The sequence below is a fragment of the Danaus plexippus genome, chromosome Z (genome assembly GCF_018135715.1).
Source record: "Danaus plexippus chromosome Z, MEX_DaPlex, whole genome shotgun sequence".
Lineage (NCBI taxonomy): Eukaryota > Metazoa > Arthropoda > Insecta > Lepidoptera > Nymphalidae > Danaus > Danaus plexippus.
The window spans coordinates 2761431-2783385 of NC_083559.1; the positions used below are offsets into that span (position 1 = coordinate 2761431).

At 35.3% G+C, this 21955-nt stretch overlaps 1 protein-coding gene across 7 annotated transcripts in view; it reads left to right on the forward strand.

Annotated features, from left to right (window-relative positions):
* The window catches only part of LOC116777114 (chromatin complexes subunit BAP18-like), a 78010-nt gene extending 59003 nt beyond the window's left edge, over positions 1-19007 (forward strand). For 4 of the 7 annotated variants that reach the window (XM_032670478.2, XM_061526060.1, XM_061526063.1 and 1 more), the window contains exons 2-5: positions 11875-11966; positions 12090-12191; positions 12352-12493; positions 13022-19007. In XM_032670478.2, coding sequence (XP_032526369.1) covers positions 11875-11966; positions 12090-12191; positions 12352-12493; positions 13022-13129 — 444 coding nt within the window. In that variant the 3' untranslated portion in view covers positions 13130-19007. Of the gene's footprint in view, positions 1-10226; positions 10246-11874; positions 11967-12089; positions 12192-12351; positions 12494-13021 lie in introns of those variants that run through there. The other 3 variants (XM_061526065.1, XM_061526061.1, XM_061526062.1) reach the window with 3 other exon arrangements.
* Positions 19008-21955: the final 2948 nt, after the last annotated feature.

Here is a 21955-nt window from a genome sequence, read left to right on the forward strand (position 1 = left end):
CGCACTATGCGTCTAGTTTCCGAGCTGAAAGCCAAAAAGAATAGGAGCGTCCGGGAAGAGCATGCGCACTAAGCGTCTGGATAGCCAGCTCCACCCAGGTCGATCAGTGTCATAAAGAGAGTCATAGCGTTCGGTTCTGCTGTTTCTCAGAAATTCCTTATTTCTTTGCAATGCCTTTCTATTCTTGCGAAAATGTTGAACTTAGTCTAAACTTTGAAAATAAGTCATTATTGAAACCAATTATACAAGTGAACGAAAAGTTGTTGTGTTTCCGAGGTCAACACTGTGAGTACACGGTATCTGGGCTAGTGTTGTTTGAATCATGAACAAACGAAACGGAATTATTTGTCGGTAACCTTTTTGTATATTCATGATAACTTTGTGCATTTTAATTTAGTTTCGGAATCACTTAATATTTTGTCTAGAAGAACCTATATTTGCAAAATCAATATTTTAGTACCTGAACTGTATAGAGTTTAAGCGTCCGGGTGGGACATGCGCACTATATGTCTAGTTTCCGAGCTAAAAGACAAAAAGAATAGGAGCGTCCGGGACGAGCATGCGCACTAAGCGTCTGGATAGCCAGCTCCACCCAGGTCGATCAGTGTCATAAAGAGAGTCATAGCGTTCGGTTCTGCTGTTTCTCAGAAATTCCTTATTTCTTTGCAATGCCTTTCTATTCTTGCGAAAATGTTGAACTTAGTCTAAACTTTGAAAATAAGTCATTATTGAAACCAATTATACAAGTGAACGAAAAGTTGTTGTGTTTCCGAGGTCAACACTGTGAGTACACGGTATCTGGGCTAGTGTTGTTTGAATCATGAACAAACGAAACGGAATTATTTGTCGGTAACCTTTTTGTATATTCATGATAACTTTGTGCATTTTAATTTAGTTTCGGAATCACTTAATATTTTGTCTAGAAGAACCTATATTTGCAAAATCAATATTTTAGTACCTGAACTGTATAGAGTTTAAGCGTCCGGGTGGGACATGCGCACTATATGTCTAGTTTCCGAGCTAAAAGACAAAAAGAATAGGAGCGTCCGGGACGAGCATGCGCACTAAGCGTCTGGATAGCCAGCTCCACCCAGGTCGATCAGTGTCATAAAGGGAGTCATTTCGTTCGGTTCCGCTGTGTCTCAGTGATACCTTATTTCTTTGCAATGCCTTTCTGTTCTTGCGAAATTGTTGAGCTTAGTGTAAACTATGAAACTAACTCATTAATAAAGCCAATTAAACAAGTGAACGAAAAGTTGCTTTCTTTCGGAGGACAACACTGTGAGTACACGGTATCTGGGCTAGTATTGTTTGAATCATCAACATACGGAACAGAATTATGTATCGTTAACTTTTTTGTATATTCATGATACCTTTGTGCATTTAAATTTAGTTTCGGAATCACTTAATATTTTTTCTAAAAGTACCTTTATCAGCAAAATCAATATGTTAATATCTGAACTGTAAAGCATTTAAGCGTCCGGGCTAAGCATGCGCACTATGCGTCTAGTTTCCGAGCTGAAAGCCAAAAAGAATAGGAGCGTCCGGGACGAGCATGCGCACTAAGCGTCTGGATAGCCAGCTCCACCCGGGTCGATCAGTGTCGTAAATAGAGTCATTTCGTTCGGTTCCGCTGTATCTCAGTGATTTCTTATTTCTTTGCAATGCCTTTCTATTCTTGCGAAATTGTTGAACTTAGTGTAAACTATGAAACTAACTCATTAATAAAGCCAATGATACAAGTGAACGAAAAGTTGCTTTGTCTCGGAGGACAACACTGTGAGTACACGGTATCTGGGCTAGTGTTGTTTGAATCATCAACAAACTAAACGGAATTAGTTTTCGTTAACCTTTTCGTCTATTCATGATAACTTTGTGCATTTTAATTTAGTTTCGGAATAACTTAATATTTTGTCTAGAAGTACCTATATCAGCAAAATCAATATTTTAGTACCTGAACTGTATAGAGTTTAAGCGTCGGGGTGGGACATGCGCACTATATGTCTAGTTTCCGAGCTAAAAGACAAAAAGAATAGGAGCGTCCGGGACGAGCATGCGCACTAAGCGTCTGGATAGCCAGCTCCACCCAGGTCGATCAGTGTCATAAAGGGAGTCATTTCGTTCGGTTCCGCTGTGTCTCAGTGATTCCTTATTTCTTTGCAATGCCTTTCTCTTCTTGCGAAATTGTTGAACTAAGTGTAAACTATGTAAATAACTCACTAATAAAGCCAATTATACAAGTGAACGAAAAGTTGCTTTGTTGCGGAGGACAACACTGTGAGTACACGGTATCTGGGCTAGTGTTGTTTGAATCATGAACATACGAAACAGAATTATTTGTTGCTAACCTTTTTGTATATTCATGATAACTTTGTGCATTTTAATTTAGTTTCGGAATCACTTAATATTTTGTCTAGAAGAACCTATATTTGCAAAATCAATATTTTAGTACCTGAACTGTATAGAGTTTAAGCGTCCGGGTGGGACATGCGCACTATATGTCTAGTTTCCGAGCTAAAAGACAAAAAGAATAGGAGCGTCCGGGACGAGCATGCGCACTAAGCGTCTGGATAGCCAGCTCCACCCAGGTCGATCAGTGTCATAAAGAGAGTCATAGCGTTCGGTTCTGCTGTTTCTCAGAAATTCCTTATTTCTTTGCAATGCCTTTCTATTCTTGCGAAAATGTTGAACTTAGTCTAAACTTTGAAAATAAGTCATTATTGAAGCCAATTATACAAGTGAACGAAAAGATGCTTTGTTTCCGAGGTCAACACTGTGAGTACACGGTATCTGGGCTAGTGTTGTTTGAATCATCGACAAACTAAACATAATTATTTGTTGCTAACGTTTTTGTATATTCATGATACCTTTGTGCGTTTAAATTTCGTTTCGGAATCACTTCATATTTTGTCTAAAAGTACCTTTATCAGCAAAATCAATATTTTGGTACCTGAACTGTATAGAGTTTAAGCGTCCGGGCTAAGCATGCGCACTATGCGTCTAGTTTCCGAGCTGAAAGCCAAAAAGAATAGGAGCGTCCGGGACGAGCATGCGCACTAAGCGTCTGGATAGCCAGCTCCACCCGGGTCGATCAGTGTCGTAAATAGAGTCATTTCGTTCGGTTCCGCTGTGTCTCAGTGATTTCTTATTTCTTTGCAATGACTTTCTCTTCTTGCGAAATTGTTGAACATAGTTTAAACTATGAAAATAACTCACTAATAAAGCCAATTATACAAGTGAACGAAAAGTTGCTTTCTTTCGGAGGACAACACTGTGAGTACACGGTATCTGGGCTAGTATTGTTTGAATCATCAACATACGGAACAGAATTATTTATCGTTAACTTTTTTGTATATTCATGATACCTTTGTGCGTTTAAATTTAGTTTCGGAATCACTTAATATTTTGTCTAAAAGTACCTTTATCAGCAAAATCAATATTTTAGTATCTGATCTGTAAAGAATTTAAGCGTCCGGGCTAAGCATGCGCACTACGCGTCTAGTTTCCGAGCTGAAAGCCAAAAAGAATAGGAGCGTCCGGGACGAGCATGCGCACTAAGCGTCTGGATAGCCAGCTCCACCCAGGTCGATCAGTGTCATAAAGAGAGTCATAGCGTTCGGTTCTGCTGTTTCTCAGAAATTCCTTATTTCTTTGCAATGCCTTTCTATTCTTGCGAAATTGTTGAACTTAGTCTAAACTTTGAAAATAAGTCATTATTGAAACCAATTATACAAGTGAACGAAAAGTTGTTGTGTTTCCGAGGTCAACACTGTGAGTACACGGTATCTGGGCTAGTGTTGTTTGAATCATCAACAAACTAAACATAATTATTTGTCGCTAACGTTTTTGTATATTCATGATACCTTTGTGCGTTTAAATTAAGTTTCGGAATCACTTAATATTTTGTCTAAAAGTACCTTTATCAGCAAAATCAATAGTTTGGTACCTGAACTGTATGGAGCTTAAGCGTCCGGGCTAAGCATGCGCACTATGCGTCTAGTTTCCGAGCTGAAAGCCAAAAAGAATAGGAGCGTCCGGGACGAGCATGCGCACTAAGCGTCTGGATAGCCAGCTCCACCCAGGTCGATCAGTGTCATAAAGAGAGTCATAGCGTTCGGTTCTGCTGTTTCTCAGAAATTCCTTATTTCTTTGCAATGCCTTTCTATTCTTGCGAAATTATTGAACTTAGTCTAAACTTTGAAAATAAGTCATTATTGAAATCAATTATACAAGTGAACGAAAAGTTGTTGTGTTTCCGAGGACTACACTGTGAGTACACGGTATCTGGGCTAGTGTTGTTTGAATCATCAACAAACTAAACATAATTATTTGTCGCTAACGTTTTTGTATATTCATGATACCTTTGTGCGTTTAAATTTCGTTTCGGAATCACTTAATATTTTGTCTAAAAGTACCTTTATCAGCAAAATCAATAGTTTGGTACCTGAACTGTATGGAGCTTAAGCGTCCGGGCTAAGCATGCGCACTATGCGTCTAGTTTCCGAGCTGAAAGCCAAAAAGAATAGGAGCGTCCAAGAAGAGCATGCGCACTAAGCGTCTGGATAGCCAGCTCCACCCAGGTCGATCAGTGTCATAAAGGGAGTCATTTCGTTCGGTTCCGCTGTGTCTCAGTGATTCCTTATTTCTTTGCAATGCCTTTCTCTTCTTGCGAAATTGTTGAACTAAGTGTAAACTATGTAAATAACTCACTAATAAAGCCAATTATACAAGTGAACGAAAAGTTGCTTTGTTGCGGAGGACAACACTGTGAGTACACGGTATCTGGGCTAGTGTTGTTTGAATCATGAACAAACGAAACAGAATTATTTGGTGCTAACGTTTTTGTATATTCATGATACCTTTGTGCGTTTAAATTTCGTTTCGGAATCACTTCATATTTTGTCTAAAAGTACCTTTATCAGCAAAATCAATATTTTGGTACCTGAACTGTATAGAGTTTAATCGTCCGGGCTAAGCATGCGCACTATGCGTCTAGTTTCCGAGCTAAAAGACAAAAAGAATAGGAGCGTCCGGGACGAGCATGCGCACTAAGCGTCTGGATAGCCAGCTCCACCCGGGTCGATCAGTGTCGTAAATAGAGTCATTTCGTTCGGTTCCGCTGTTTCTCAGTGATTTCTTATTTCTTTGCAATGACTTTCTCTTCTTGCGAAATTGTTGAACATAGTTTAAACTATGAAAATAACTCACTAATAAAGCCAATTATACAAGTGAACGAAAAGTTGCTTTCTTTCGGAGGACAACACTGTGAGTACACGGTATCTGGGCTAGTATTGTTTGAATCATCAACATACGGAACAGAATTATTTATCGTTAACTTTTTTGTATATTCATGATACCTTTGTGCGTTTAAATTTAGTTTCGGAATCACTTAATATTTTGTCTAAAAGTACCTTTATCAGCAAAATCAATAGTTTGGTACCTGAACTGTATGGAGCTTAAGCGTCCGGGCTAAGCATGCGCACTATGCGTCTAGTTTCCGAGCTGAAAGCCAAAAAGAATAGGAGCGTCCGGGACGAGCATGCGCACTAAGCGTCTGGATAGCCAGCTCCACCCGGGTCGATCAGTGTCGTAAATAGAGTCATTTCGTTCGGTTCCGCTGTATCTCAGTGATTCCTTATTTCTTTGCAATGCCTTTCTATTCTTGCGAAATTGTTGAACTTAGTGTAAACTATGAAACTAACTCATTAATAAAGCCAATGATACAAGTGAACGAAAAGTTGCTTTGTCTCGGAGGACAACACTGTGAGTACACGGTATCTGGGCTAGTGTTGTTTGAATCATCAACAAACTAAACGGAATTAGTTTTCGTTAACCTTTTCGTCTATTCATGATAACTTTGTGCATTTTAATTTAGTTTCGGAATAACTTAATATTTTGTCTAGAAGTACCTATATCAGCAAAATCAATATTTTAGTACCTGAACTGTATAGAGTTTAAGCGTCGGGGTGGGACATGCGCACTATATGTTTAGTTTCCGAGCTAAAAGACAAAAAGAATAGGAGCGTCCGGGACAAGCATGCGCACTAAGCGTCTGGATAGCCAGCTCCACCCAGGTCGATCAGTGTCATAAAGAGAGTCATAGCGTTCGGTTCCGTTGTGTCTCAGAAATTCCTTATTTCTTTGCAATGCCTTTCTATTCTTGCGAAAATGTTGAACTTAGTCTAAACTTTGAAAATAAGTCATTATTGAAACCAATTATACAAGTGAACGAAAAGTTGTTGTGTTTCCGAGGTCAACACTGTGAGTACACGGTATCTGGGCTAGTGTTGTTTGAATCATGAACAAACGAAACGGAATTATTTGTCGGTAACCTTTTTGTATATTCATGATAACTTTGTGCATTTTAATTTAGTTTCGGAATCACTTAATATTTTGTCTAGAAGAACCTATATTTGCAAAATCAATATTTTAGTACCTGAACTGTATAGAGTTTAAGCGTCCGGGTGGGACATGCGCACTATATGTCTAGTTTCCGAGCTAAAAGACAAAAAGAATAGGAGCGTCCGGGACGAGCATGCGCACTAAGCGTCTGGATAGCCAGCTCCACCCGGGTCGATCAGTGTCGTAAATAGAGTCATTTCGTTCGGTTCCGCTGTATCTCAGTGATTCCTTATTTCTTTGCAATGCCTTTCTATTCTTGCGAAATTGTTGAACTTAGTGTAAACTATGAAACTAACTCATTAATAAAGCCAATGATACAAGTGAACGAAAAGTTGCTTTGTCTCGGAGGACAACACTGTGAGTACACGGTATCTGGGCTAGTGTTGTTTGAATCATCAACAAACTAAACGGAATTAGTTTTCGTTAACCTTTTCGTCTATTCATGATAACTTTGTGCATTTTAATTTAGTTTCGGAATAACTTAATATTTTGTCTAGAAGTACCTATATCAGCAAAATCAATATTTTAGTACCTGAACTGTATAGAGTTTAAGCGTCGGGGTGGGACATGCGCACTATATGTCTAGTTTCCGAGCTAAAAGACAAAAAGAATAGGAGCGTCCGGGACGAGCATGCGCACTAAGCGTCTGGATAGCCAGCTCCACCCAGGTCGATCAGTGTCATAAAGAGAGTCATAGCGTTCGGTTCCGCTGTGTCTCAGAAATTCCTTATTTCTTTGCAATGCCTTTCTATTCTTGCGAAATTGTTAAACTTAGTCTAAACTTTGAAAATAAGTCATTATTGAAACCAATTATACAAGTGAACGAAAGGTTGTTGTGTTTCCGAGGACTACACTGTGAGTACACGGTATCTGGGCTAGTGTTGTTTGAATCATCAACAAACTAAACATAATTATTTGTTGCTAACGTTTTTGTATATTCATGATACCTTTGTGCGTTTAAATTTCGTTTCGGAATCACTTCATATTTTGTCTAAAAGTACCTTTATCAGCGAAATCAATATTTTGGTACCTGAACTGTATAGAGTTTAAGCGTCCGGGCTAAGCATGCGCACTATGCGTCTAGTTTCCGAGCTAAAAGACAAAAAGAATAGGAGCGTCCGGGACGAGCATGCGCACTAAGCGTCTGGATAGCCAGCTCCACCCGGGTCGATCAGTGTCGTAAATAGAGTCATTTCGTTCGGTTCCGCTGTGTCTCAGTGATTTCTTATTTCTTTGCAATGACTTTCTCTTCTTGCGAAATTGTTGAACATAGTTTAAACTATGAAAATAACTCACTAATAAAGCCAATTATACAAGTGAACGAAAAGTTGCTTTCTTTCGGAGGACAACACTGTGAGTACACGGTATCTGGGCTAGTATTGTTTGAATCATCAACATACGGAACAGAATTATTTATCGTTAACTTTTTTGTATATTCATGATACCTTTGTGCGTTTAAATTTAGTTTCGGAATCACTTAATATTTTGTCTAAAAGTACCTTTATCAGCAAAATCAATATTTTAGTATCTGATCTGTAAAGAATTTAAGCGTCCGGGCTAAGCATGCGCACTATGCGTCTAGTTTCCGAGCTGAAAGCCAAAAAGAATAGGAGCGTCCGGGACGAGCATGCGCACTAAGCGTCTGGGTAGCCAGCTCCACCCAGGTCGATCAGTGTCATAAAGAGAGTCATAGCGTTCGGTTCCGCTGTGTCTCAGAAATTCCTTATTTCTTTGCAATGCCTTTCTATTCTTGCGAAATTGTTAAACTTAGTCTAAACTTTGAAAATAAGTCATTATTGAAACCAATTATACAAGTGAACGAAAGGTTGTTGTGTTTCCGAGGACTACACTGTGAGTACACGGTATCTGGGCTAGTGTTGTTTGAATCATGAACAAACGAAACGGAATTATTTGTCGGTAACCTTTTTGTATATTCATGATAACTTTGTGCATTTTAATTTAGTTTCGGAATCACTTAATATTTTGTCTAGAAGAACCTATATTTGCAAAATCAATATTTTAGTACCTGAACTGTATAGAGTTTAAGCGTCCGGGTGGGACATGCGCACTATATGTCTAGTTTCCGAGCTAAAAGACAAAAAGAATAGGAGCGTCCGGGACGAGCATGCGCACTAAGCGTCTGGATAGCCAGCTCCACCCAGGTCGATCAGTGTCATAAAGAGAGTCATAGCGTTCGGTTCTGCTGTTTCTCAGAAATTCCTTATTTCTTTGCAATGCCTTTCTATTCTTGCGAAAATGTTGAACTTAGTCTAAACTTTGAAAATAAGTCATTATTGAAACCAATTATACAAGTGAACGAAAAGTTGTTGTGTTTCCGAGGTCAACACTGTGAGTACACGGTATCTGGGCTAGTGTTGTTTGAATCATCAACAAACTAAACATAATTATTTGTTGCTAACGTTTTTGTATATTCATGATACCTTTGTGCGTTTAAATTTCGTTTCGGAATCACTTCATATTTTGTCTAAAAGTACCTTTATCAGCGAAATCAATATTTTGGTACCTGAACTGTATAGAGTTTAAGCGTCCGGGCTAAGCATGCGCACTATGCGTCTAGTTTCCGAGCTAAAAGACAAAAAGAATAGGAGCGTCCGGGACGAGCATGCGCACTAAGCGTCTGGATAGCCAGCTCCACCCGGGTCGATCAGTGTCGTAAATAGAGTCATTTCGTTCGGTTCCGCTGTGTCTCAGTGATTTCTTATTTCTTTGCAATGACTTTCTCTTCTTGCGAAATTGTTGAACATAGTTTAAACTATGAAAATAACTCACTAATAAAGCCAATTATACAAGTGAACGAAAAGTTGCTTTCTTTCGGAGGACAACACTGTGAGTACACGGTATCTGGGCTAGTATTGTTTGAATCATCAACATACGGAACAGAATTATTTATCGTTAACTTTTTTGTATATTCATGATACCTTTGTGCGTTTAAATTTAGTTTCGGAATCACTTAATATTTTGTTTAAAAGTACCTTTATCAGCAAAATCAATATTTTAGTATCTGATCTGTAAAGAATTTAAGCGTCCGGGCTAAGCATGCGCACTATGCGTCTAGTTTCCGAGCTGAAAGCCAAAAAGAATAGGAGCGTCCGGGACGAGCATGCGCACTAAGCGTCTGGGTAGCCAGCTCCACCCAGGTCGATCAGTGTCATAAAGAGAGTCATAGCGTTCGGTTCCGCTGTGTCTCAGAAATTCCTTATTTCTTTGCAATGCCTTTCTATTCTTGCGAAATTGTTAAACTTAGTCTAAACTTTGAAAATAAGTCATTATTGAAACCAATTATACAAGTGAACGAAAGGTTGTTGTGTTTCCGAGGACTACACTGTGAGTACACGGTATCTGGGCTAGTGTTGTTTGAATCATGAACAAACGAAACGGAATTATTTGTCGGTAACCTTTTTGTATATTCATGATAACTTTGTGCATTTTAATTTAGTTTCGGAATCACTTAATATTTTGTCTAGAAGAACCTATATTTGCAAAATCAATATTTTAGTACCTGAACTGTATAGAGTTTAAGCGTCCGGGTGGGACATGCGCACTATATGTCTAGTTTCCGAGCTAAAAGACAAAAAGAATAGGAGCGTCCGGGACGAGCATGCGCACTAAGCGTCTGGATAGCCAGCTCCACCCAGGTCGATCAGTGTCATAAAGAGAGTCATAACGTTCGGTTCTGCTGTTTCTCAGAAATTCCTTATTTCTTTGCAATGCCTTTCTATTCTTGCGAAAATGTTGAACTTAGTCTAAACTTTGAAAATAAGTCATTATTGAAACCAATTATACAAGTGAACGAAAAGTTGTTGTGTTTCCGAGGACAACACTGTGAGTACACGGTATCTGGGCTAGTGTTGTTTGAATCATGGACAAACTAAACATAATTATTTGTTGCTAACGTTTTTGTATATTCATGATACCTTTGTGCGTTTAAATTTCGTTTCGGAATCACTTCATATTTTGTCTAAAAGTACCTTTATCAGCAAAATCAATATTTTGGTACCTGAACCGTATAGAGTTTAAGCGTCCGGGCTAAGCATGCGCACTATGCGTCTAGTTTCCGAGCTAAAAGACAAAAAGAATAGGAGCGTCCGGGACGAGCATGCGCACTAAGCGTTTGGATAGCCAGCTCCACCCGGGTCGATCAGTGTCGTAAATAGAGTCATTTCGTTCGGTTCCGCTGTGTCTCAGTGATTTCTTATTTCTTTGCAATGACTTTCTCTTCTTGCGAAATTGTTGAACATAGTTTAAACTATGAAAATAACTCACTAATAAAGCCAATTATACAAGTGAACGAAAAGTTGCTTTCTTTCGGAGGACAACACTGTGAGTACACGGTATCTGGGCTAGTATTGTTTGAATCATCAACATACGGAACAGAATTATTTATCGTTAACTTTTTTGTATATTCATGATACCTTTGTGCGTTTAAATTTAGTTTCGGAATCACTTAATATTTTGTCTAAAAGTACCTTTATCAGCAAAATCAATATTTTAGTATCTGATCTGTAAAGAATTTAAGCGTCCGGGCTAAGCATGCGCACTACGCGTCTAGTTTCCGAGCTGAAAGCCAAAAAGAATAGGAGCGTCCGGGACGAGCATGCGCACTAAGCGTCTGGATAGCCAGCTCCACCCAGGTCGATCAGTGTCATAAAGAGAGTCATAGCGTTCGGTTCTGCTGTTTCTCAGAAATTCCTTATTTCTTTGCAATGCCTTTCTATTCTTGCGAAATTGTTGAACTAAGTGTAAACTATGTAAATAACTCACTAATAAAGCCAATTATACAAGTGAACGAAAAGTTGCTTTGTTGCGGAGGACAACACTGTGAGTACACGGTATCTGGGCTAGTGTTGTTTGAATCATCAACAAACTAAACATAATTATTTGTCGCTAACGTTTTTGTATATTCATGATACCTTTGTGCGTTTAAATTTAGTTTCGGAATCACTTAATATTTTGTCTAAAAGTACCTTTATCAGCAAAATCAATAGTTTGGTACCTGAACTGTATAGAGTTTAAGCGTCCGGGTTGGGCATGCGCACTATATGTCTAGTTTCCGAGCTAAAAGACAAAAAGAATAGGAGCGTCCGGGACGAGCATGCGCACTAAGCGTCTGGATAGCCAGCTCCACCCAGGTCGATCAGTGTCATAAAGAGAGTCAATTGGTTCGGTTCCGCTGTGTCTTAGAAATTCCTTATTTTTTTTTTGCAATCCCTTTATATTCTTGCGAAAATGTTGAATGAGGATGCATATTGAGTATCTAGTAGGCTTGCTGAAAGCCAGAAAGAGTTGACGCTTCCGGGACTTAGACTGAGACCGTACTTATAATTTATATACTCTTTGTTTATGGCGCTCTAATGTTCACTATATGATTTTATTTGTTTTTGTTATGTATCGGTTTGAAATAATTTTCAATTGTTAATGTTTATTTTTATTCTATTTATTATTTTGTTCTAGGTGGGAGAAATCTTCAGAGAGGCTGGTTCCGCTTTCAATAAACTGTCCGAGATGACAATGTTGTTACATCCTATGGGTGATACTCAACCAGGGTGGGTACAATTGTCAATAAGATGGAATAAGATTTATTTTGATTTAAAATATTATAAAAATAGATAAGTTTTTTATTAGGTGTCTATAAAGAGACACAAGATTGATAACATTAGTTTTTACAGTGGTAAATGGACTGATGAAGAAATCGAAATGCTTCGTTCCTGCGTGCATCGCTTTGCTATAGATCTTAACAAACTCAGCCAGCACATCAAGGCTAGGACAGTGTGAGTTTCTTATTTATAAAACTCTCTACATCTTAGATATGTTGAAAACATGTTTACATTTTTCATTACCTCTTCAGCTTAGCATATATATTTATGTCGAGTAAATTTGAATTTAATTTTTCGTTTGTCAAATACTGGTGAATCATCTCAAAATTTGCAGTTCCCAAATACGTTCGACTCTGAAGAAGAAGGCGTTCGAGGATGCAGGTATACCGGTGAGGCAGGTAAGCAGTATGGGGAACAACGCGCTGCAGGTAGTCTCTCCACTGAGCCTCAGCTCCGTGTTAGGAAAGAACGCCGAGGTTCAAACATTCACTAACTAATTTAAATTTTTTTTTTTTCTGTGACGTTCGTTTATTTTTTTATTTTATTTTGGTTAGTGAAGTTTGAATTTTATTTTCGCTGATACTGCTTTTTCATAACGGCGTCTTGTTTATAGCCTTCTGTCCGATATTTATTTGATGTATGCGCTAGTTTTGAATTGATGAGGGCGTTAGATAATAGACGCTGGTGTGATAAATCAGTTACTCTCGCTCTCGGCAACTGCGTGATTTATATAAAGCCCAGTACTATAAGTATCAAGTAGCCTATTATGAATTGAGAAAATCCACTCTCTACCGTATCACGTCCTACTGGCATATGAAAATATTTTCGATTTAAAATATACATATATTGAAATGTTATCGGACGATGAAGAGCTCGCTTTTTTATTATATTTTGAGTAGAATTTTGGTTTTGTTTTAATTAAGATTTTTGTAGATCTATAGATATGTTCTGTATATTTTGTGGGTAACTGTTTGTATATTGTGCTATGTGGGTGTGTATTATAGGTGACCTTGAACATGCTGAACGCTTCAGAGAACGAAGTGGACGTAGAGGGTTTGAACAACGATGTCAAGCTGGAATTCGAAGCTGGGAACGACGAGGTGGCCACCTGAAACATGTATGGCTTTTCGTACGTCTAAACGGGCTAGCCAACACTACGGCGGGTGTGACAACAGTGCGTGTGAATTAAAACTGATTTTAAAGTGTGCCGGTTATTGAAGTTTAATGGTTTTTTATCAAAATTAAAATACGCGTGCTAGGTTCACTATAAGTGTAGTGCAACTTAATCCGTCTTGTGTTCAGATATTGTAATTTTTTTCCAAATCAAAATTTTTTTCCTGTCCATCAATGGGAAGTTTCAGGAAGTGACGCCGTAGTGTTTACACCTTGGACTAAAGTTACCCGTGAGTACGAATACAACAGCTAAACTTTACCAAACTTGTCGGACGTTACATGTTACGTCTGTTCGTTTAGGGATCACATTATGTTATATGTGAATTTTGATTATTTAGTTGAATTGTTTGATTATTTACATTAATATAATTTGATGTAGCATATATTTTATTAGCTTGAGCTCTGTTATATTTGTGTTGTAAAGTAAACGACCTCATAATATGCCTTAAAATCCTATATAGGTGACCGATTTAATACATATACCGAGACAGCGAAGATTTGGTATATAATATAGTTGTATAAGATTATATTCGGTTTAGTAGATTTTATGTTTTCACAATTAAATGTAAATAATTGACATATAATTTCCTCGATAGTTTCTTGATTTCAAGTTGTGTGTTGTAGCTAATAATATAATCCATTACAATCATTAATAGATGTTATCACATTGAAGATCCAGCGTGATATTTAACGCGAGTCCCATTCAAAATTATCTATTATGTGTTAGAAGTAGTATATTTTTGGCGAGTTGATTTCTTATATGGTGTCGGAATTCCTAACATTAAACATCGTAAGATCATGATTCCTATCAAAAGTAGTTTCGCAATGTCATCGGCGCGGACATTTTCACTTTCACGATATAACCTGTAATTAATGAAATTAGACAAAGAAATGATAACGTTGTAATTTGATGTTGTTATATAAAGTAGATTTTATTGATTATGAAATTATAATCGTGTGCTGTTTCATATATATATATCTATATATATAAAGGCATAGTAATTGCGTATAGCGAAAATCCGATTGGGGTCCTAAACCATCTCGACATAGTTACCAATATCAATTCATTACTCTACCTTTCGAAATCGTCGGTTAAAAAATATACAGAACCATATATCTCATCACATTCCCATCGGACTTGTTCTGTATCAGTGCTTCATAGTGTATGCTTTTACGATTTTTATATAAATTAATTAAAAAAAAATAAATAAATAAATAAAATTATCGCATATAGTAAATTGTAATGTTTTGAAAGTATCGTCGTCATTTTTCTCTATATAAATGTAATAACCCCGAATTTCTTTTAGATATTTGTGGGCTTTAAAAAAAAAAAAAAAAAAATTCGTAAGCAATAATTTCAATATATTGGAAATGATGGTTGGTCAACTGCATTTCCCCCACCAGCTTCACACTATATATTCTAGGATGTATTTATCGGTAACACGGACACGTCTCGCTATTAGCAATAGGTGTGATAGAGGTCACCTGAGAGTCCTACGTAGGAACTTGCGCCTTTTACACGTTATAGATCAATTGATGACGTCACGGAAACATATTTGAAGTATTTAAATATGACAGTTGTTCAATAATTATATAAGTGAATGTTATTATTAAGCATATTATGAAGAACTATTTACTCGAGATGTGGATTCTTGAGGATTTCGTATAAGACATTAATGGTCGGCAAATACGACTGCAACAACTTGTTTTAGATGTCGGTCGTTGGTTGACATCTCGGAGATGACCGTTATTATAAAAAGATCTTAAGACTTATATCTGTTTGTTGTAATTCTGAGTGGTAGAGCTAGTGCTAAGCTCGCCTGGGTCGGTTACCACACTCTCGCCTTCGTCATGCTTTCATAAAAGCTGATACCAGCTGAGGCGAGAGGGCCAGTATTTAAGCACAAGGCTTCCCAATATCGGCCTGCGCCGGGTAGCGTCACATACACAATGGTTCCAAGACTAGTTAAGAGATTTATTAGCGGCATTTGTATATTTAGTGTCTGCCGCTGGGTTTTGCCCACTAAGGGGACCCTTACTGTTCTGTAGCTATATTCTTCCAGCTTAGACTTCAATTTTCTAATAATGTCCTGTTGGTTCGTTTTTTTTTTGTTTTTTTTGGAATATTCTGTCAATTTTTTTTTTGGGTCCACGGAATTGTTTCTTCAAATGTATTGAGTTTTATTGATATCGGTAAAATGTTTACATTTTTTTATGTTTTCTTACGGATATGTTTGAGTTCACAAATCAATCAGTTACGTCATCGAAATATTAGTTTCTATAGATTCATAGCTCGCGATTCAGTTATAACGTTAACATTAATTTCTCCGAAATTTATATTTGTTTCATTATACGGACATTATTCTTGTAGATAAAAAAAAAAATATTACATATTATATTATATTATTAGCTTAGGGGCTATGGTTATTGGATAAGACTACTTCTTGCTCGCTTCTTAATATTGTTCGGAATTAATATCAGTTAATTTTTTTTTTATTCTAAGTCCTTCGTTTCGTTCTCAATTCAATTATTCACTTTTCTCTCGCTCTCTTTGTCAATCGATATGTTTCATAATGTCTGTATGCTCTATATTTCGTGCTACGTTTGTATTCTTTATTGTAATTCCGTTATATTTTTCGTATTATTTCGTTCTCTGTTGCGCTGATCTTCAACGCATAGTTACGGGATGTAGTTTTTATAATAATGACTGTAATACGACGTTTGTACATACGAAACGAGATCTTGAACCTCCCTCATTAGAACGACGCATACGTTATACCCGTTTCAGGTGGAAACTATGCGATCGTGTAAGTTTTTTTTATTTGTTTTTTTTTTAATATTCTCAATAAGTGCACGACCTGTTGACGGTCGGCCGGATAAAATGACCTAAATAACTTTACTAGTATAGATAAATGGTACATAAAACCGAGAGATTTGGCTAGGGTTTTTGAATGCCTGATGATGGGGTTACGTCACAGTTTAATGATTGTATGTTATATGCACATGTAATATTTATTTTATTCACCTATAGTACCTTAACCTACGCGTCGATGGAGATATCCGCGTTTGTATTATATAAGTGGATTTGAATACGCAAAATGGAATAGCATATGCAAGTATATAAGATACGGTAAGTATAGGATTATTCAACGTGTTTCTCGTTCGGTTATTCGTTATAATAATTTATTTATGTATTTTTTTTTTATTGTGAGTTATATTAATATTCTTTTAATAATTATATATAATTTCGTGTAATTGATTTATTTGATTTTAATTAACGATCTATACCTTTATAATATTTTAATTGATGACGTTCGATTTGTTGTAATTTAATGTTAGTTTTTTTTTTTTTTTTTGATTAATCCGTATAATAATTTTCTTACTTCGTGATTATTTTTTTTTAATCCGTTGTACCAAATATTAAATAGGCAAACGTTATTAATATAGTGGATTAAATATTAAATGTTATAAAAAAAAATAAAGTCAATAAAAAAAAAATCACCAGAGGAAATCTTGATGTTCACAATAGAGTTTCTTAGTTAACAAAGATTTCCTTTGTTCGGTAACTATACTAATAAATTGAAAAAAAAAAAATACAATATTTTAATGTTGTTTAATGTTAGAATTGGATTAGTATGTAATAGATTATAATGAAAACATTTTAGTAAATAATTATAATAAGATCTTTTGTTACGTATCGAGCTCCACAATATAACGGAGCGTTTTGTTTTACAGTTTTTCAAACAATGCTACTTAATAGTACATGAAGATGGAATTAATGCCTGAATTAGTGTGTAAGTAGTAATATATGGTAGAAAAATCTGAATATATAAGAGTCGATTCTCTATGCTTGTTTTGAACTGGATAAAATAAACTATCTCCTACCCATTAATTTGAATTTCGAAGTTTTACGCTGGAATGCCTCTTTGCTAATTTCTATTGTTCAGGCGTTATATTTTTTCCGTTTGCACGTAGTTGTTCATCTCGTATAGACGGGATGATTAGTGTAAGAAGAGATATATCTATGTACATGAACATGATTCGATGAATAAGAACGGAAATTTAGCTGGTCACACTGATCGCGGTCCGTCGCAAGGCGGATAATGTACATACCGACAGTGTGACTGGATTAAGGGTTAGATTAATTTAGTCTAGATATAATCTCATGAGTGACTCCTTGTATAATTTATTTATAATCTAATATTCTATTAATTTGAAACCTACTTAATGTTCTTCATATTATTTACGGTAGAACGGTTAGTGTTCGAGTCTTCGCGCATAAGTTCAAATGTTTTAAGAATTTTTTTTTTTTTTGGTACATTGTTCGATCTTGAATTTAATATTTTTTTGTCTATTCAAGGACCTCGTTCATAAGATTTTCGTAGTAAATAAGATGGTAATATAATATAAATTAACACTAGCCACACGAAAGAGATAACTTTATAGCTGTAAGTATAGTATTTTTGATCCCGATATGTAGGGAATAACTGTTTATATTTAATAGGTTAGCAAAACTGAGTAACCCCATCTAATACCGTAGTGTGTACATACTTCTAGTTATATGTGTAGCGTGTTTAAATAGATGTAAGATTTCTAACTGGTGTACCTTTTACTGTCAACATTAATCTTTTAAATCTTATCAAGACTAAGTTTACAGATTCTCTTTTCCATTTTTATCTTTTGGGTTGCGGGTTCATAGTGTTGACCGGTTTGGGGGTTGGGGTTCGGGGTTCGGGGAAATCAATATAATATAACGACAGACGGAGGGAGGCAGGGGCCAATTGAAGTAACACTTGCGAATTTTTAAAGGGATCTTACGGTCTATACATATTTGAATACGCGGAGCGGAGTTGGGTGTTGTAAGAATAGGTACGTTCCAAGCGGGTTGAATTTAGGACGATGAGGGAGATCGAGGAAGGATTGGGTGTTTTGATGGAATAATGCTCATCATCGTACGGAAAAAGTTGGGTAGAGCTGTTGTTTGTTTTGCTTCCATCTAGAGTGACAAGTATTGGTTATGACTTTGTGTCTGGTTAGAATTGGTGAATATGCTGGAGGGTGGGGGGTGGAGGGGGGAGTTATTTGTTTAGCATTGGGGGGAGGGGGGGATAACTGTCGGGGATGAAAGAACTTTGAAGGTATTGTCAATAAGTTTTGACTTCGTATTCTGCTGTATTCCGTATAAAAACCAGCGTCCTAATTTAAATGTGTATTTTTTTTATAAAATAAATATTTTTATATACTAATAATATAAGGATTTAGTGTTAAGTGCCAAGTGAATGTAAATGGACACTATATATCATCATATTCATATTAGTCGTAAATTAAGGGACTCCTAGCTAGAGACAATCGCAGCAGCTCCCTATAGGACCTAGGATAATATAGATATAATATAGATATAATATAGAAATTTAACGCTTTATAAAATTTAATTTCTTTTCCTTCCGTTTTAATATTGTCACATTTATACTAAATTGTTTCATGAATTCTTTGTATTCTGTTTATCTTTGTATTTCTGTCCTGATTACGGTGTTAATTATAAAAATGTGTTTTTTTTTTCTTTTAAAAATTGACATGTTATGTTTGTATGATACGTACACTCTTCGGGATTGAATGACTGTGGTGATGGTGTTGTAAGTGAAAAAAAAAATTGAGTGGTATCGTATTAAGACCCTGAGAGTGTAGTGTCGTACGTCTTGTATGATATTGTTTAGTTCATTGAGTACTTATTGTTAGCTAAAAAAAAAAAAAAATAGTTTATAATTTGAAAAATGCGTATTTAATATTATTTGTATTAAATTTTATTTGCAAACAAAACTGTTTGTTTTATTTCGTAAACGGTTAACCTAATAGATATATTGTTCTAATCTTCGTTTATAATTGAAAGTTCTCTTTGGTCAAAATCTATTTTGTCTTAACGTACCTTTAATATTACTAAAAAGAATTTCACTATATGTTTTTTGCAAGCTTTCGAACTAAAAATGCTTCTGAAAATATTTAATTAAAGAGGAAATATGTTCGAATAAAATAATTTTTAAATACATTTTCTTTTCTTTGATTGTCACTGGCTATGTCTTAAATTCTTCCCAATGTCGTGTGAAGTCCCAACCCTATCCTATAATGATGTGAATTTTGTTTCATAAGATTATCATTTATAAAGAGATAATAACAAACTTAACTTATAAGGCCTTCCGTCACTTACATCTACATATGAGATTTTTGCATCCCAACAGCACTAAAATGGCGCACCTTAATTAATTACATTTTTTTGTTATAAAATAATAAAATGTGCGCAGTATGAAGCTCAGTTTTATTTAGACAGAGAAGTCGTTTCACTTTCCTTCTTCACAGAATACGTCGTAGTTATGTTATAGTTAATGCTAACCCCTAAATTAAGTTTAAATAATAGACGGAACCCAAATCTGTCGGCCATCTTAATATTGAGCTGTATATACAAGTAGGACGAATAGCCGCTACAATTGTGGCAAAGAAATAATGAGGAGAGGCTAAGTTATGATGTAGTTGTTCCATATTTAAATTAGTTTTTGCGCTGTTTAATTGAACCATTTAAGATTCTACATGGTGCATAAAACAGTCTCAAACATATTCGTAAATACAGAACGTTCCGTACTATTATGTACACAAAATGGTAATTCTTAAATAAGAGGGTAGTTAATTACATTTTATGTTAGATACCTACATGTATGAAATGACTCGGAAATATGTGACAGAAACCACAATAGAGATACCAGAATATATTTATCAGCTGTCAAGACATGAATATTTTTTTTTATATTTCTTAAACTATATGTAAATGTTTTTTTTTTATAAATAATCATTCATCATATTTGTCATAAACATTTTTTTAAATGTTTTTCTTATCTTCAAAAGACGAAATAATATCCATTTTGTACTCTCAATTTAATATAAGAATAACCACAACCTAAAAACTCTACTAAAACGTGATGAAAGACTAGTTTAAGAATAACAATACGATTTAGTCCAAATCATTTTAATTATTCAAGCTCTCATAAAGTTCACTCCATCTTCCTCATGTCAATAGTATGAAATACTGAAGTATGAAACATAACTTTCATTTTAAAACCACGGTAAAATATGTTACAGAGCATCATTTTACTAAAACTTATGTTACAAATAAATAATAGTTTAAAAAAACTAAAAAACACGCTTTTTATAGAAAACCGAACTAAAAAATAGAAAATAAATTTTAATAAATTTAAATTTAGAAAATAGTGTTAAATTTTATTTTAAAAAAAAGCGTGGGGTGCATGGTGTCAATAGTTATAAATATATTATTGACGGATATGAGTAGAGTGATTATCATTTCGATAATATCCTAAAAAGCACGAAGAAGAAAGAGAAATCTGGCCGTTTAAAGTGGGTCAAAATCGCGCCCAAAGAAGTCGGTTACAAACATACAAACAAACATACATGTGAAGCTAATAAAAAGCTAATAAAAACAAAGTAATTATCATTCTTCTGATAAAATAGATTTTTATTTTGTATACTAGTTTTTCAAAATCAGATACATAATTGTAAAAAAGGTGTTAACTACCTATAATCCGAAAAAAGTGTAAACTTTCTTTATAAAAGCATATTATAGCACTTTAAATATAAATCCCTTAACTTGGAAAAAGTATTATAAAAATAATTTATACAATTTATAAAAATAATTTATATGATACAAGTTTTATGTATAGCGGCATCTGAACTGGAAATCGAGAACTATATTCTAAGGCGTAATCTGTAATTCCCTTAAAATCCAGTAGATGGCAGGACCAAGTAATTCAAGTAAAGACATTACAAAAATATAATGTAGCATCGCTTATCAAAAGTCAACTTAGATGATAAAAGGAATTTTAATTATGTTTAAGTTACCATTAAATACTTTTATCATAGCAATTATGATGTTCAGTATTTATTTTTTATGTTTATTTCGTCATATAATGTAACTTTAATTCGAGCGTCATCTATTAATAGATTTGATTTACATCTCGATTGAAAAAAATCAGAAGTTTTAAAATAATTCTAAAGGTGGGAATAGGCATTTTGAACATAAATATGTGATATTTGATACAAGAATATTGTGATAAGAGATAAGACATTTTTTTTAAATATAAGAGCACGTAGATTTTACAACTTTGACTTATGGCTGTTGCTTATTTAAATTATTATTGAAATCATAGATGGCAGTATTAATAAAAATTCTATAAAATTCAAACTAAAGAATTTATTGATAAAAGTCAGCGCCGTATGACTTTTTTGCGTTTATAATAAGGCACTAACTATTAACCAGAGATTGTAATACAGAAGTTCAATGAGGTTTGTATTTAGCTCCAACAATTCAATTTTAATCCTTTCCGTGTACAGGCTAAGGTGGAGTAGGATTGTATCGTCAGCCGTACTGTTAGCATCTTATTACTTTTATACTTATAGGGGATAATGAACTGTACTTTCCTTAACGAATAATATGTTACCTAAATTTTTTTTAAAGAAATGAAATAATTATGTATTTACAGATTTGCAGTAAATATAACACATTACCGAGTCCTTAGTACTCACGTCATCGAATGAAACGAAGAGAGCGAGCGAATTCAGTTTTACATTTAGATTAAATATTCGCACATTCAGCACTAAGGAAGGTTACTGAATGAGAAACGGGAAACGCTACGTATATAGTTTGATGATGCAAATTACAACCACCATAGGAAAGCTTGTCAAAACTCAGTCATAGATCGACATCT